This window comes from Diabrotica virgifera, chromosome 6 (assembly GCF_917563875.1).
Source record: "Diabrotica virgifera virgifera chromosome 6, PGI_DIABVI_V3a".
Taxonomy (NCBI): Eukaryota; Metazoa; Arthropoda; class Insecta; order Coleoptera; family Chrysomelidae; genus Diabrotica; species Diabrotica virgifera.
The window spans coordinates 178,619,201-178,635,010 of NC_065448.1; the positions used below are offsets into that span (position 1 = coordinate 178,619,201).

The window sequence follows — 15,810 nt, forward strand, 5'->3', positions numbered from 1 at the left end:
AAGCATCTGTTGAAGTATACTAAATAGTCTATTATTTAGATCCAAAAAATAATTTGTTACTGCTTCTTAGATTCGTAGATATTTATTTTTTTCTAAAACCTTACATTTTTGTAAAAATCGAAATAAATCAAAACACCCTTTATTTAGGTATAGGGAACCCTTATGAAAGTATAGCTTATTTTTTAAGGTCAATTCAATAATGTCATCAGATATAGGGCATTCCATAAGAAAAAATATAACTTTGATATACCACTCTTTTTTGGAACACCCTGTATAATTCACATTATTTTTAGGTTGTAGTATTAAATGCCCTGTATATTTCTGTGAAGAAATTTTTTTAAAATATCAAGTGGTTTTCCGTACAGAGACCGAGGCGAATAAGATGAACCACCCTGTATTGCTCAGAAGTATGTTTTCAGCATCACCTAATCTCATCTTAGGTTCTACTGGTTCTACCAAATACCTATTATATTTACATATTTTAATGGCAAATGAGAATGTAGTTAGTACCTTCATTCTGCAATATTACTTAAAAAGTAAGTATGTACATATTTATAAATTTTAGTTATCTATATAAACTATTATATTATAATATTTAGCTAAACTAAACTATGTATGAATAACTACAATTTATATACTTATATGTACTTACTTATATGTATTTATTAAATAATATTGAGTTACCAAAATAGATTATACCTATTTTGAAGCACCGCAAACAAAATAAAGGAGATTATGTATGTTCTTTAGTCCCAGTACTTTATCATTAGTCTTCATCCTTAACACTGCATAGATACAATAATGTCTATTTTCGATTTAATATTTTACCGTTGTTCAGGTAAGAAATGGTCAGAATAAGACAAGACGGGGTTACGGGGATGGGGGGGGGATATGTATTGTGGAATAACAACATAATCGGTGCACCGGTGGTTTAGTGTTGCCAAACGGAGAGAAATTTCCCTTTTTGCGGGAATTTTCAACATAAAAGATGATAAAGGGAAAAGTTAACTCAAAAGGGAATTTTTGTTCTAATCCAAATTGTATAACCCACATAACAATGATGTTCGCATCATGTTCTAAGCATATCCTACCAACATTCGTCGAAGTATATCCTTTTTAGTATATGCGTAGTACAAGCATAGCATGTACCATAAAAAACATTCTAAATTTCATGTTCTTTGCATGTGCTTCGAAGAATATTCTTGCACCGAATATACTGAGCACATTCGTATACGTAGTATCTCGGAATGTTCGTAAAAGTTTATTCTTAGAATATACCTTAATCGAATATTCTTAGTATATGCGTAAGTATATGGAAAAGTATATGCTTAACACATACTTGTATATACTTTTAAAATATCTTAAAAAGAATATACTGTATGTATGTACCTATAGGAAGAAGAATAATGTTAGCCTATAGATTATCAACTTCGCGTTAAGAATAATTAATAAAATTTAGGTATTTTGGTAGGTACTACTGAACTATCTAATTCATCATTTTTTAAACCGTTTTAATTGTATGGTAAAAAAGTTTAAAACTTAATTCTATTGAAGAAAAATGAGAAATTCTCGTTTCGTTTTCAATTGAAATGAATACACCATTTTGATTTGAGTTTATACCATAAAAATATTTTTACCTATAATTTTCGGGAATCCGGAAACGGCCATTCATTGTCATTCTGACCCTTGCATTGCATATTTTATACCTGCACAAGGGAAGGGGGTAGGTAACAAAAAGGCAAAATATGAAAATAGTTTCCAGTACAGTTAAGGCGGGCATTTATGTCTACGCTGTGAGGACGAAGCGACTGTATTTGTAGCTACAAGGACTAAAACATTTTAAGAACATAAAAAGCAGCTTGAAAATAATAAATTCATATTGGTACTTCAATATTTCCTAAATACCTAGTAAGTAAAAGTATGTATAATGTATATAGATACCTATAAATTTTAGTAATTTACATACATATTATATTATATATTTGGCTATTATATAATTATATAAGCAGCATTTTTATTTTGATGTGCACATAATAACTAAATATATTACTTATATTTTATATATAGGCTACTTACCCATATAATATTTATTATACATAGGTACCTATATATAACTAACTGAAGTTTATATATTTTATACTTACTTTTTACGTAATATTGTAGAATGTAATAATACATTCTCATATGCAATTAGAATATGTAAATATAATATATTAGTAGAACCTAGGATGAGATTGGGTGATGTTGAAAACATACTTCTGAGAAATATAGCACATCCTTGGAATATTCTTCCCATATACTAAAAATATGTGCGATAGTACATTTTAAGTATATACATAGAAGGTATATAGCACTTCCTTGGAATATTCTTCCCATATACTAAAAATATGTGCCCTAGTACATTCTAAGTATGTAACTAGAAGGTATATAGCATTTCCTTGGAATATTCTTCCCATATACTAAAAATATGTGCAATAGTACATTCTAAGTATATAAATAGAAGGTTTATAGCACCTACTTAGAATCTTCTAAAAAGTATGTTCTTGGTATATACTGAAAAGAAGTGCGGTAGTACATTCTAAGTATATACATAGAACGTTTAAGTACTGTAATGTAGTATATACTCAGTATATGCTCTGCACATTCGCAATGGTAATTACGCATATTCTAAGTATATACTTTTTCTGAAAAGTATGTTCTATGAATCTACTAAGAACATGAAATTGTTATGTGGGAATATTAAAAAAAATCAAAATATTTGAAAATAATTAAACATATCTTTTCAGATTTTGTAAACAGGAGGGAATTTTTTTATAAAAGTGGGAATTTTTAAGGTTGACGGAAAAAGCTTACTCGACGGTTGGCAACACCAAAGCCGTGGGTTTTGGCCATAGATAAGGGGGTGGTTTGGCATGCTTTGGTTCTGGAATGGCCCGTATTGAATTGAATGTATTTACCTAAATTCAAATTCCAACGATGTAAATAAACTCGAAATGGTAAAGTTATTTCAATTATGAAAACGAATTTTTAATAATAAACGTTAATACAGTTAATGTTTAAACTTTTTTACCATACAACAATTTTGAAATGAAATCCGTCCATTCGAATTCGAAACCTACCTACATACATACATTTTATTAATTATTCTAAAATATAACGAAGTTGATAATCTATAAGGCTATAATCTATATTATTCATACTTCCTATACATACATATTATTTTTAAGATATTTTAAAAGTATCTACTTATAGGTATGTGTTAAGAATGTACTTATAAGTATGTGCTAAGAATATTCGATAAAGGTATATTCTAAGAATAGTATCTACTTATAAGTATGTGTTAAGAATATACTTATAAGTATGTGCTAAGAATATTCGATAAAGGTATATACTAAGAATAAACTTTTACGAATATTCCGAGTTACTACGTACACGAATGTACTCAGTATATTCGGTACGAAAATATACTTTAAAGTATATGCAAAGAACATGAAATTTAGAATGTTTTTTAAGGTACATGCTATGCTTGTACTACGCATATACTAAAAAGAATATACTCCGACGAATGTTGGTTATGCTTAGAACATTATACGAACATCATTGATATGTGGGCACAGCTTTGACCAACTAATATTTTTTATAATTATTGTTTTTAATTTTAATTTTAAATTAATCACTTTGATATTTATGTCAAATTTCCGGTAAACGTTTACAGACTTGTCACTACTGGCGCTCGCGAATTTGTAAATATCCCCTCTACGTACGAGCTCACAGCGTATATTCGCGGTGTGCAAGTACTTGGAGGGGATACGAGAAACGATCGTGAGAGAATAGCGGAGAAATATTGTAACTTTCTTAAATAATTCATTGTCAATTGAAATTGTCAAATTGACGCATATTTCATATCTACTGTCAATGAAAAAGAAAAATTATATATTGCTCCACAATATTGATATGATATGCAATTATTATATAAATGAAAATTTAATTAATTGTATTTTGCTTGCAGTACTGCATTTTAATAACTAATTTTATTTACTACATGCAATTGTTTACGTTTTAATCACATAACCTGAATCTTATTTTTTCTTCTTATTATTTTTTGGACTATGGCCTTGACAATTATCCAGTAACCAGGACTAATATAATTGGCCAATATAATTAAAAGTGCGAATAATGTTGCCGAGCGTAGAAACCAGGTGTCACTTTGCCGAACTTGCACGGTCTCAATACGAACGATTTACCATGAATGTGATTTATATAATGTTCTTGAACTCCTAAGTGGAGCATAGAGCGTCAGTGAAAACGCGCCATCGGGTTCTATTTTAAGCTAAGGACCTCATTCCAGGACTTTCCTTGACCTCTTATCTCGTCCATAATGGATCTTCTCCAAGTTTGTGCTGGGCGACCTCTTTTTCTTTTTTCTTGGGGATTCCACTCTAGGGCAGTTTTTGCAATACTGGAACTATCATTTCGGAGTGTGTGACCTATCCAACCCCACTTTCTGGAGTTTATTTCATTTTCTACCCGCTTTTGTTGGGTCAGGTGGAGTAGATCTTCGTTCCTGATGGTGTTTGGCCAGAAAATACGAACAATTCTTTGTAGACATTTGTTAACAAAGTAAGTCTGTAAGGGTTTTCGTCACTTTCCAGGTTTCACATCCGTAGAGTAGAACAGACATGACCTTTGACTGGAATATTCGGATCTTTGTCCTTGTATAATACTCGCCAGATCTCCAAACAGGGTTGAGCATGCTGAATGCTTGCTGACCTTTTTGTATCCTCATACGAATATCGTCTTCTGTGCCTCCGTTTTCTCTTATGACACTTTCAAGATACGTAAAGTTTTCCACATTTTCAAGCTGCATGTTGTCGATAGTAAATAACGTTTCGTTCCTTGCATTTATTCTCATGGACTTGGTTTGACTAATATTAATTTTCAAACCCATTTTATTGGCTTCAGTGGAAAGTGTTTCCAATTGATCAGCCACATCTTGGAACCTTTGTCCTAATATGCAGATATGGTCGGCATATTCTAGATCGCTTAGGCGTGTGGTTAACGTCCATTGTATCCCTCTTGTGTCGGAGTCTAGTTTGGAGAGAACATAGTCTATAGTTATGTTGAAAAGAAACGGAGAAAGCACGCATCCCTGCCTGACTCCAGTAAGTAAGAGTACGTCAAATTCGTCACTGTTGATCCCATTGATCCCATTGTGTGTCACGCTGCATTCCGTCTGTGTACATTGACCTTATAATGGAAATTATTTTATGCGGGATGTTTTTAGCTCTAAGATTTTCCATACAGCGGCATGAGATAATAAGCTGTCAAAGGCACGTTCGAAATCAACAAAAATCATGTATAGAGGTGTGTTCCATTCAACCGATTGTTCCATTATTACCCTCACAGTATTAATGTGGTCTATGCAGGAGGATTCTGGTCTAAAATCTGCTTGATTTGCTCGAAATTCAACCTTGTTTGTTAATGTTTTAAGTATGATGGTCGTGAAAATTTTATTTATGGCGGTAAGCAAGGTTATTCCTCTCCAATTTTTGCACAGTGTGAGGTTGCCCTTTTTTGGAAGCTTAATAATGTTACCTTTCTTCCAGCCCGCTGGAATGCGGTTTGTTTCCCACACCTCTCGGATTATGGGGAGCAAAATTTCAGCAGTTAGATGCGGATCAGTGTTAAGTATTTCGGCAGCGATGTTATTGATTCCCGGGGACCTGTTATTTCTCGAGATTTGATAGCTGTTATATTATCTCCGTTTTGGAAGGGGCCTCGCAAGATACATGCAAGTCTATATTCTGCGGGTTTTCAACAATTTCATCTGCGTTGTCCCTGGGCGTGCCTAGCATCTCCTGAAAATGCTCCTTCCATCTCTCTACTTGGTCATCTGTTGTAGTAAGTAATTCGCCTGTCTTGGATCTTACAATGTTCGAACGGTTGGGTCCATTTTTTGTTAGTCGTCTAGTAATTTGGTATAGCTCTCTAGTTTTGTTGTGGTGTGCAGATGTTTCTGCTTGTTTTACCAGTTCTTCAGCCCACTTTCTTTTGTCTATTCTTATATTTTTTTAACTACTTTATTTAGTGTTTCGTATTCTTGTTGTCGGGCCGCTCTTCCTTCTACAGTTCTTGCTTGAAAGATATATTTTTTTTGTTGTTTTCTGTTCTCGATAAAATTTCAAGTTTTATCTGATATCCATTCATTTCTATCTTTCTCTTTTTTACCCAGTTTGTCTTCAGCTATTTCTGTCAAAACATCTGCTAAATCTTCCCAGCTATTTACTTCACGTTCTCTTGTTTTTAGTTGACGCTCCTCCCTAAACATGTGTCTTCCTGGGGCCGTTTTTAATTTTGTCTAGATTGTATGTTGGCCTTTTGGTGTTTCGTGTGATTTTGTTTTTTGCCATCTTGATTTTAATGGTACCAATTACGAGATAGGTCCCCTACCATACCATAACATTGGACGGTTTAATATCCCTATATACGAACAATTTACCATGAATGTGATTTAATGCTTGGGAAATATCATAATATTATCCAGTCCCACAAAAAGGATTCCTCAAACATATATTTGCAGACAAAATCGACCAGACTGATTTGCGATGTCTAATGAAAGTTCGTAGGTACGAAGCTATTGTCGAAAGTTCATGTCACTGTATGCAGGGCTAAGTGCGCTAATAATCGGTAGAATAACGCAAAAGATGGAAAACATAACACATTGTAAAATAACAAAAAATGAAACTAGTAGAGATGTAAAATTATCGACAGGAACCTATAAATTTACATTACATTACACAGTTTGCCACCTTTAGACAGTTGTCATACTCCTCCGATACCCTCTGGCGAGTTGATTGGGGGTAGGTGCCTTCCGCATTGCAACAGTACTTCTTGTTATAGGTCCAGCAACGCTGCCAGATGCCAAGAGCTAAACTATTTAGGCAAAAAGTATAGTTATTATTGGAAACAGGTTATATTTTTCTATTTTTGGGTATATTTTAAGTTTTAAGTAAAATAAAAATATATATTTCTCGCTTTAGGTTGATAAATAAGATTACGCGGTTAGAAAAATGGACGAGGTTAAGGAAATGTGCGCAGATATAATGAAAATGGTTAAATAGTTGCTACAAGAAAACAAAGAAAATCATGAAATAATTAAGAATATAAAGGAAGAAAACCAACAACTAGGCAAAGACCTCGAAAATTTGAAAGGCAGACTGGAAGAAATGGAAAATAAACTCGAAAGCAAGGAAAAAGAAACAACCAAAAATAATATTGTCATAAGGGGAATAAAAATAGAACAGCCTGATGCGGATAAACAAATAGAACAGCTAATTAAAGAAAAACTCAAGCTAGATATTAAAATAACAAAAGTTCAAAATATTCCACTAAGGGAGAACAAACAACTGACAATTGCCACAATTGCTAACATAACGGACAAAAGAGCAATATTGCGAGAAAAAAGGCAATTGAAAGGAACACATATCTTTATAGACGAAGACCTAAGCAAAAATGAACGGAAAATACAGAAAATTATACGTGACAGAGCTAACATGGAAAGGAAACAAGGAAACAGAATAAAGATGGGGTACAAAAAGTTGTGGATAAATGGAGAACTGTGGAGATGGAGCAATGAGGGAGAGAAATTGGAACCAAACGAGCATACAAGCGCAAGTCCAAATCCAAAAAACTAATAACTGAAATAACTGAATTGGAAAATACGGAAACAACCGCAAGAAAAAGGAAATCGAGCACACAAGAAGATAAGATAAAGTTAGACAATAAGAAACGGAAGACAATAAATAAAAGAAAAATAAAAATTGGATCTTGGAACGTGAGGACACTACTAGAATCAGGAAAAATGCAGGAAACGGCAAATGAGCTACAAAGATAGAAAGTAGATATTGCTGGATTACAGGAAGTCAGATGGGGAGGACAAGGCCAAATAGAAAAAAGTGATTATACAATATGGTATGCAGGAAAGGATAAACAAGGGCCAGGAGGGACAGCATTTTACATCAGAGGAAAATTAAAAAAGGAAATCTTAGAATTTAAAGCAGTCGATGACAGAATATCATATATAAGAACAGATTATAAACAGATTATATATAAGAACAGACTTTTACGAGAAATTGGAAGAGACAGGGGATCAAGTGCCAAAACAGGATATACTAATTATCCTAGAAGATTTTAATGCACAAGTTGTAAGAGAAAGTTATAATCAAGAAGTGGCAGGCACACATACATTACATGACACAACCAATGACAACGGGGATAGATTATGTGGCATAGCAGCAGCACTAGAAATAGAAATAAGTAGCACCAAATATCAGCATAAAGATGTACATAAAATAACATGGTTAAGACCTGGAACTAATACTGGAAACCAAATCGATCACAGTCTGATCAAGAAAAAACAAGCGAAGTCAATAAATGATGTACGATCATATAGAGGAGCGAACATAGACTCCGACCACTTCCTGGTGATTACAAAATGCAAAATTAAGGCAAAACCAAAAGAAACAAGAGTAGCGAAAAAGAAATGGAACATACAAAAACTGGAGGAAGATGAAATAAAAGATAGATACAGAGAAGAACTTAAAAGAGGAATCAAGTATATTCAAATGGGAAATAAGCCACAATTTTACCTAAAAATGATTTTATTAACGTTTCGACGCCCAAGTCGGGTGTCGTTGTCAAAATACAAAATAATAGATACTAAATAAACAAAAATGTTGTTGCTTAGTCAAAAATTCTTCTAATAATTTATTTAATCTGACTCATTTATATTGGCAATACAGACGTATATTATACATTTTAAAGTAGAAGACTATAGAAAATACCACAAAAATAGAAGTCAATAGAAAGAAAATACCACAATTAGTAAATCAGTAACATATCGAGTTAGTACATATTTAGTATTTTAGTATTATTTAAAATTTAAAATATCAAGTCAGAATTTGGTATTAGTTTTGAGAGTAAACTAAATATAAACCCAAATACTTACGATGTCGGGATAGTATCACGAGGTTTTTCCTGGTTTTCCCTCGTGATTTACTATGGAATCTCTAACGCAAGAATTTCAGTGCCACCGTTGCATTTGGTTGTCTTTCTAAAGACAGATCACATGCTATGATTTTTTGTGTCGGATATTCTTGAGTTGGGATTGATTTCATGTAATCGAATGAACTATCTTTTAGTAAAGTCGTCCCAGGAACGCAACTCATCAATATTGGCAATATCATTTTAAAGTCTTCTACTTTAAAATGTACATGTATAAAAATGCCACAAGAAAATAGCTTCAGAACAACATTAAAAGAGGAATACAACACGAAGAACAAGAAATAGAAGAACAATGGAAACGAATTAAACAAGCCATAGAAAAGGCAGCGGATACAAAATTGGCACAATAAGAAACATCAGAAGAAATTAGTGGTTTGACCAGGAATGTAGAGAACAAATAGAAAAAAAGAATAATGCCAGATTGAAATGGATAAACTCAGGAACAGCAGAAGATATGGAAACATATAGGAGAGCAAGGACAATAGCAAAGCAAACATGTAAAATGAAAAAGAAAAGAAAATTAGAAGAAATAATGATGGACATCGAAAGAGAAAACATGATAAATAATTTTAAACCACTATATAATTACTTAAAATTAGGAAAAAACCAAAACCGATGGTAGCCATAGAAGAAGACATTTGGATAAGACATTTCGAGGAATTATATAAAGCAACAGGTGAGATGACACAGGAAGGGGACATAATAAGGATAAGACAGGACGCGGAGGAATACAAGGAACCTACATACGAAGAAGTAGCAGAAAGTATCAAGATCAAGAACAGAAAAGCAGCTGGTTATGACAACATAAACGGAGAACTCATCAAATATGGTGGAGAAGCTATAACTAGAAAAATACATGAATTAATTGTAACGATTTGGAAAGAGGAAAGAATGCCAGACGACTGGAAAACGGGAATAATTATAACGATACCCAAAAATGGAGACCAAAAAATATGCAAAAACTATAGAGGAATCACATTGCTAAATGTGACATATAAGGTCATGACGGGAATAATAAAAACAGACTAGCAGAGCATACCGAAAAAATCATAGGAAATTACCAATATGGATTCAGAAAAGAAAAATAGACGATAGACGCTATTCACATAATAAGACAAATCATGGAAAAAGCATATGAACACAACATGGAACTGCATACGCTTTTTGTGGATTTTAAACAGGCCTTCGATAAACTAAAAAGAGGAGAACTAATAGGATATCTAACACGCATAAAAATACCAGGCAAATTAATACAGTTAATAAAAGTGACAATGAAAGATGCACAAGCAGTAATAGATTTATACCCCAGGCTGTGGGTGAAAAATAGGTCGATTTCAGGATATAATTCAGGACTTTTTGAAACCTATCAGGTGTTGTAAAGGACGATGCCAGGGATAACTTCTACTAAAATGTAACCAAAAATATTGTGCGCTTTTTTTTTAATTGCGATTTTCATTTGTTAAATTTGCAATTTTTATTGATTTTTAATTTTGCAGCTTAGGATATTGATTTTAGAGAAAAACTTTTTAATAGAAAGTTGTAGTAAATTAAAAAACCTACAATTTGAGGCACGGTAAGTTTAATTTGGTTAATTGGTTATTGCAAAACAGCCTGCGAAAGGTCCAAAATGACCGTTTTTTACAATTGCATTATTTATTGTACAAATATTTTTTTTATTTTTTAAAGCTTTAAAATAAAGATCTTTCAATTCCAAACATAAAAAAAATTGTAAAGCCAGATTAACGAATTTGTTGCTTAGATACTATAAATTGTTTATCCCAAGAGGTCAAATGTCGAAGGCTATAACTTTTTGAAAAAAAATCGTAGAGAGTTCGTGAAACATCTAGTCTCCTTCTAAAGAGTTATATTTTCATATTCTGATGTAAATTATTGCGTAAAACATTTTTAAACCTCTAATTTTTGGGTTTGAAAATAAGGGGGCAAATTTCGTTATAAACATTTAGAGCTGAAGCGGCCCTGTACATCCTATAAGTTTTTAACTTACAGATTATTGTTGCTAAAGATAAAACAAAGATTTATAAAAAAATAAAAAATTTCTACGACCAACTGAAGCCGAGATAATTTTTGGGTTTGGAAATAAGGGGTCATATTTCGTTATAAACATTTAGAGCTGAAGCGGCCCTGTACATCCTATGAGTTTCTAACTTAGAGATTATTGTTGCTAAAGACAAATCGAAGATTTATAAAAAAATAAAAATTTTCTACAACCAACTGAAGCCGAGATAATTGTTTTTTTTTTTCTTAAGTCGTAGTGCCTTTATTTATAACAATTAAGAAATTATTTTACAGTCATTGACTAAAGAAAGACTTATATTATCTTAAAATAAAAATTATTATAAAATATAATTACATTTAATTATTAAAAATTATTCTTAAAATCGGTGCATTTGCGAGCGGCCGAATTTTGCAAATCGCCCGGCTCGCTTCAAATCCGCGCGCTCGGAAAATTTTTACGTAGCTTGTATTAAATTTGGAGAGAAAACAATTTAATAATATTACCATTATAATATACAGTCTATTTACCACTGTATTTGTTTTTCTTGATAAACTTTTATATGTGAAATTTCATTTCTGAAGAAATAATATTACAAAAATGATACATGTATATGAAATATATAACTATATTTTAATTTTTTCATTGTTATATAAATATAATAATAATAATGTTACTTCTTACTATAATATACAATATAAAACTTTTTCTTCTTGTAGTGGCTATTCTTTTTGGATTTCACATATAAAAGTTTATCAAGAAAAACAAATACAGTGGTAAATAGACTGTATATCATAATGGTAATATTATTAAATTGTTTTCTGTCAAAATTTAATACAAGTTACGTAAAAATTTTCCGAGCGCGCGGATTTGAAGCGAGCCGGGCGATTTGCAAAATTCGGCCGCTTGCAAAAGCACCGATTTAAAAAATAATTTTTAATAATTAAATGTGATTCTATTTTATAATAATTTTTATTTTAAGATAACATAAGTCTTTCTTTAGTCAATGACTAAAATAAATTCTTAATTATTATAAATAAAGGCACTATGATTTAAGAAAAAAAAAGACAATTATCTCGGCTTCAGTTGGTTGTAGAAAATTTTAATTTTTTTATAAATCTTCGTTTCGTCTTTAGCAACAATAATCTGTAAGTTAGAAACTCATAGGATATACAGGGCCGCCTCAGCTCTAAATGTTTATAACGAAATTTGCCCCCTTATTTTCAAACCCAAAAATTATCTCGGCTTCAATTGGTCGTAGAAATTTTTTATTTTTTTATAAATCTTCGTTTCATCTTCAGCAACAATAATATGTAAGTTAAAAACTCATAGGATGTACAGGGCCGCTTCAGCTCTAAATGTTTATAACGAAATTTGCCCCCTTATTTTCAAATCCAAAAATTAGAGGTTTACAATTGTTTTACGCATTTATTTACATCAGAATATGAAAATATAATTATTTCAAAGGAGATTGGATGTTTCACTAACTTTCTACGATTTTTTTTTTCAAAAAGTTATAGCCTTCGACATTTGACCTCCTGGGATAAACAATTTATAATATCTAAGCAACAAATTCGTTAATCTGGCTTTAAAATTTTTTTTATGTTTGGAATCGAAAGATCTTCATTTAAAGCTTTAAAAAATAAAAAAAAAATATTTGTACAATAAATAATGCAATTGTAAAAAACGGCCATTTTGGACCTTTCGCAGGCTGTTTTGCAATAACCAATTAACCAAATTAAACTTACCGTACCTCAATTTGTAGGTTTTTTAATTTACTACAACTTTCTATTAAAAAGTTTTTCTCTAAAATCAATATCCTAAGCTACAAAATTAAAAATTAATAAAAATTGCAAATTTAACAAATGAAAATCGCAATTAAAAAAAAAAGCGCACAATATTTTTGGTTACATTTCAGTAGAAGTTATTCCTGGCATCGTCCTTTACAACACCTGATAGGTTTCAAAAATTCCTGAATTATATCACGTTTTTTCACCCACAGCCTGGGGTATTAGGTCAAAAGACAGCAGAGAAGATTAGGGTCCAAAACGGAGTCAGACAAGGGGATGCCCTGTCAACTGAGTTATTCATTACAGCTCTACATTGTACAATAAAAAAAGCAACAAATAGCGGAATAATTAATAAAGATGCAGTGCAAATAGTAGGTTATGCAGATGATATCGTTATAATAGCCCGGGACAAAAGATCATTAATTAAGGCATTCTCTGAAATAGAAAAAGGGGCATAAAGAAGAGGACTAGACATTAATATGGAAAAAACATAGTACATGAACGCAAGCAGATTCAAGAAAACAAGACTAACACAAATGATAATAGATAATTACAGATTTGAAGAAGTAGATACATTCAAATACTTGGGAACGATGATTAGTAGAGATAATGAAAGAATAGACCTGAAACAGAAATAAAAAAAATAATAAAAGATAAAAAATTAAGCAGAAATACAAAGATGCAAATATATAAGACTACCATAAGGTCAATGGTAATGTATGCCATAGAAACCAACACCCTAACGTTAAAAGAATAAGAACAGCTGAAAGTATTTGAAAGAAAAATAATGCGCAACATTCTGGGAACAAAAGCAATAAATGAAAACGAAAGAAGACCCTGGATGAACCACGAAATAGAACAATGGATGGAAGGAGAAAACATAGTGGAAGAAGCAAAAGCACGAAGAATAAGGTGGTAAGGTCATATAAGTAGAAAAAGTGAAGATGATCCCATTAAAGTTATTACCAACTGGATACCCCCTGAGACAAGAGCACGAGGCAGACCAAAAGCAAGATGGAAACAGCAAGTCGAAAACGACTTAAGAGTTATGGGAATTTGAAACTGGAAAAAAAAGACTGAGAACCGAAATGAGTGGAGAAAAGTAGTGACGGAAACGAAGACACACCTGAAGCTTTGAGGAGACAGATTAGAAGAAAAGTGGACTGATCCCCCATGTCTTAACGGATCATTAAAGTGAAAAACAGCCACGGGACTTCCACGGGAGTGTGCATAGCTTATATACATACATACATACTCCTCCGATATGTCTAAAAGTGGAAATAAAGTAAGTAATGTCAATTTATACGTTCCTATGGATAATTTTACCTCTACTAGTTTCACCTCTTTTTATTTCACAACGTGTTATGTTTTCCATCGTTTGCGTTATTTTGCCGATTATTATAACATACAAATTTTAAATAACGTTCAGTTGACTTTCAATTAAATATTTAGGACTCTATATTTTATTCTAAACAAGATTACTACTGTGAATTGCAAATATTTGTAACATATTACCTTGGAAGATCTTGCCATTACGCTGTGAAAACCAGTATTCACTTTTCCTAGTCTTGTTGGAGTCTTAATTTGTAGACACATTGGTTGCACAGAAGATACAAAACCAGGTGGTTCGTAATCCATGGGACAATCTAAAAACAAATAAAATCACATATTATCAGTATAGAAGGTAATAATAATATGCAGTACCGACTAAATTTTATTTCACACTCAAGACGGAATCCCATGGAACGTAGCGTGGCCATTTCACGTCGGCAAAGATAAATCTTCTTCTTCTTTAGGCGCCGTGTCTGTATTCAGACGTTGGCCGTCATCATGTTTACAATTTTCTGAAACCTCTCTCTATCGGTTGCTGCGCGAAATAATTATTCTACTGTGCAGCCACACCATTGTCTAATATTACGAGCCATGAAAGTTTCCTTCGACCAATCCATCTCTTTCCCTCCACATTTCCTTGTATTATAAGGCGAAGCAGATGGTATTTAGGTCCTCGAATTATATGGCCGAAGTATTCTGTTTTTCTCCTGTTTATGATGCTTATGAGCAGACGTTCTGAATTCATCATTTGAAAAACATCTTCATTGGAAATGTGCGAAACCCACGATATCTTTAGGATTCGTCGATAGCACCACAATCCGAATGCTGCTATTTTGTTTAGCATTGTGTTTTTTAACGTCCATGTCTCACAACCATACAATAGGATAGACCACACAAATAACATTTCAGGACCTTCTTTCGAATATTCATCGACAGGTTTCTGTTACATAAAACTGGTTTCCAGGTCATAAAAGCCTTCCGTGATATTTCGATCCTAGTTATTATCTCTTCATCAGAGTCACAATTTACATTTAACCAGCTGCCAAGGTACTTGAAATGAGTCACCCGTTCTAACTCCTCTCCATCAAGAGAAAGCTGACCTTGATCTATATTAATCTTTCCAACTACGATCCACTTTGTTTTTGAAATGTTGATTGTAAGGCCTCTCCGATAACTTGCTTCACTGACTAGATTTAGTAGTGTCTGAAGATCTTGTAAATTTTCAGCAATAATGGCTGTATCGTCAGCGTATCTAATATTGTTGATTACTTCTCCGCCTAGCCTTACTCCTTCTTGTCTGTCATCCAAAGCCTCCCTAAAGATTTCTTCAGAGTACAGATTAAAAAGGGTGGGTGATAAAACACAACCTTGTCGTACTCCACGTTTTATCGGTAGTTTTTACTTGAGGCTACTTGGTTGTAATATAAGTATTTCAGCAGTCTTATATCGTAGTGGTCAAGTCCTGCTGCCTGCAGGCAATCGAAAAGCGTATCGTGTTGTACTCGGTCGAATGCCTTCTCGAAGTCGATGAAACAAACATAAACGTTCTTTCGGAATTCACATGTTTAAACATATTTATGTCTATAACTGCTTCCATTTATTAATTTTCAA

The 15,810-nt window shown here is 32.6% G+C and overlaps 1 protein-coding gene across 4 annotated transcripts in view; it reads right to left on the reverse strand.

The window, feature by feature from the left end:
* The window catches only part of LOC126887043 (uncharacterized), a 132,279-nt gene that overhangs the window by 70,098 nt on the left and 46,371 nt on the right, over positions 1-15,810 (reverse strand). For all 4 annotated transcript variants that reach the window (XR_007698935.1, XM_050654363.1, XM_050654362.1 and 1 more), the window contains exon 4: positions 14,383-14,513. Coding sequence is in view for 3 of the 4 variants with exons in the window: in XM_050654363.1 (XP_050510320.1) it covers positions 14,383-14,513 (131 nt within the window). In the remaining variant the exon portion in view is untranslated. The remainder of the gene's footprint in view (positions 1-14,382; positions 14,514-15,810) is intronic.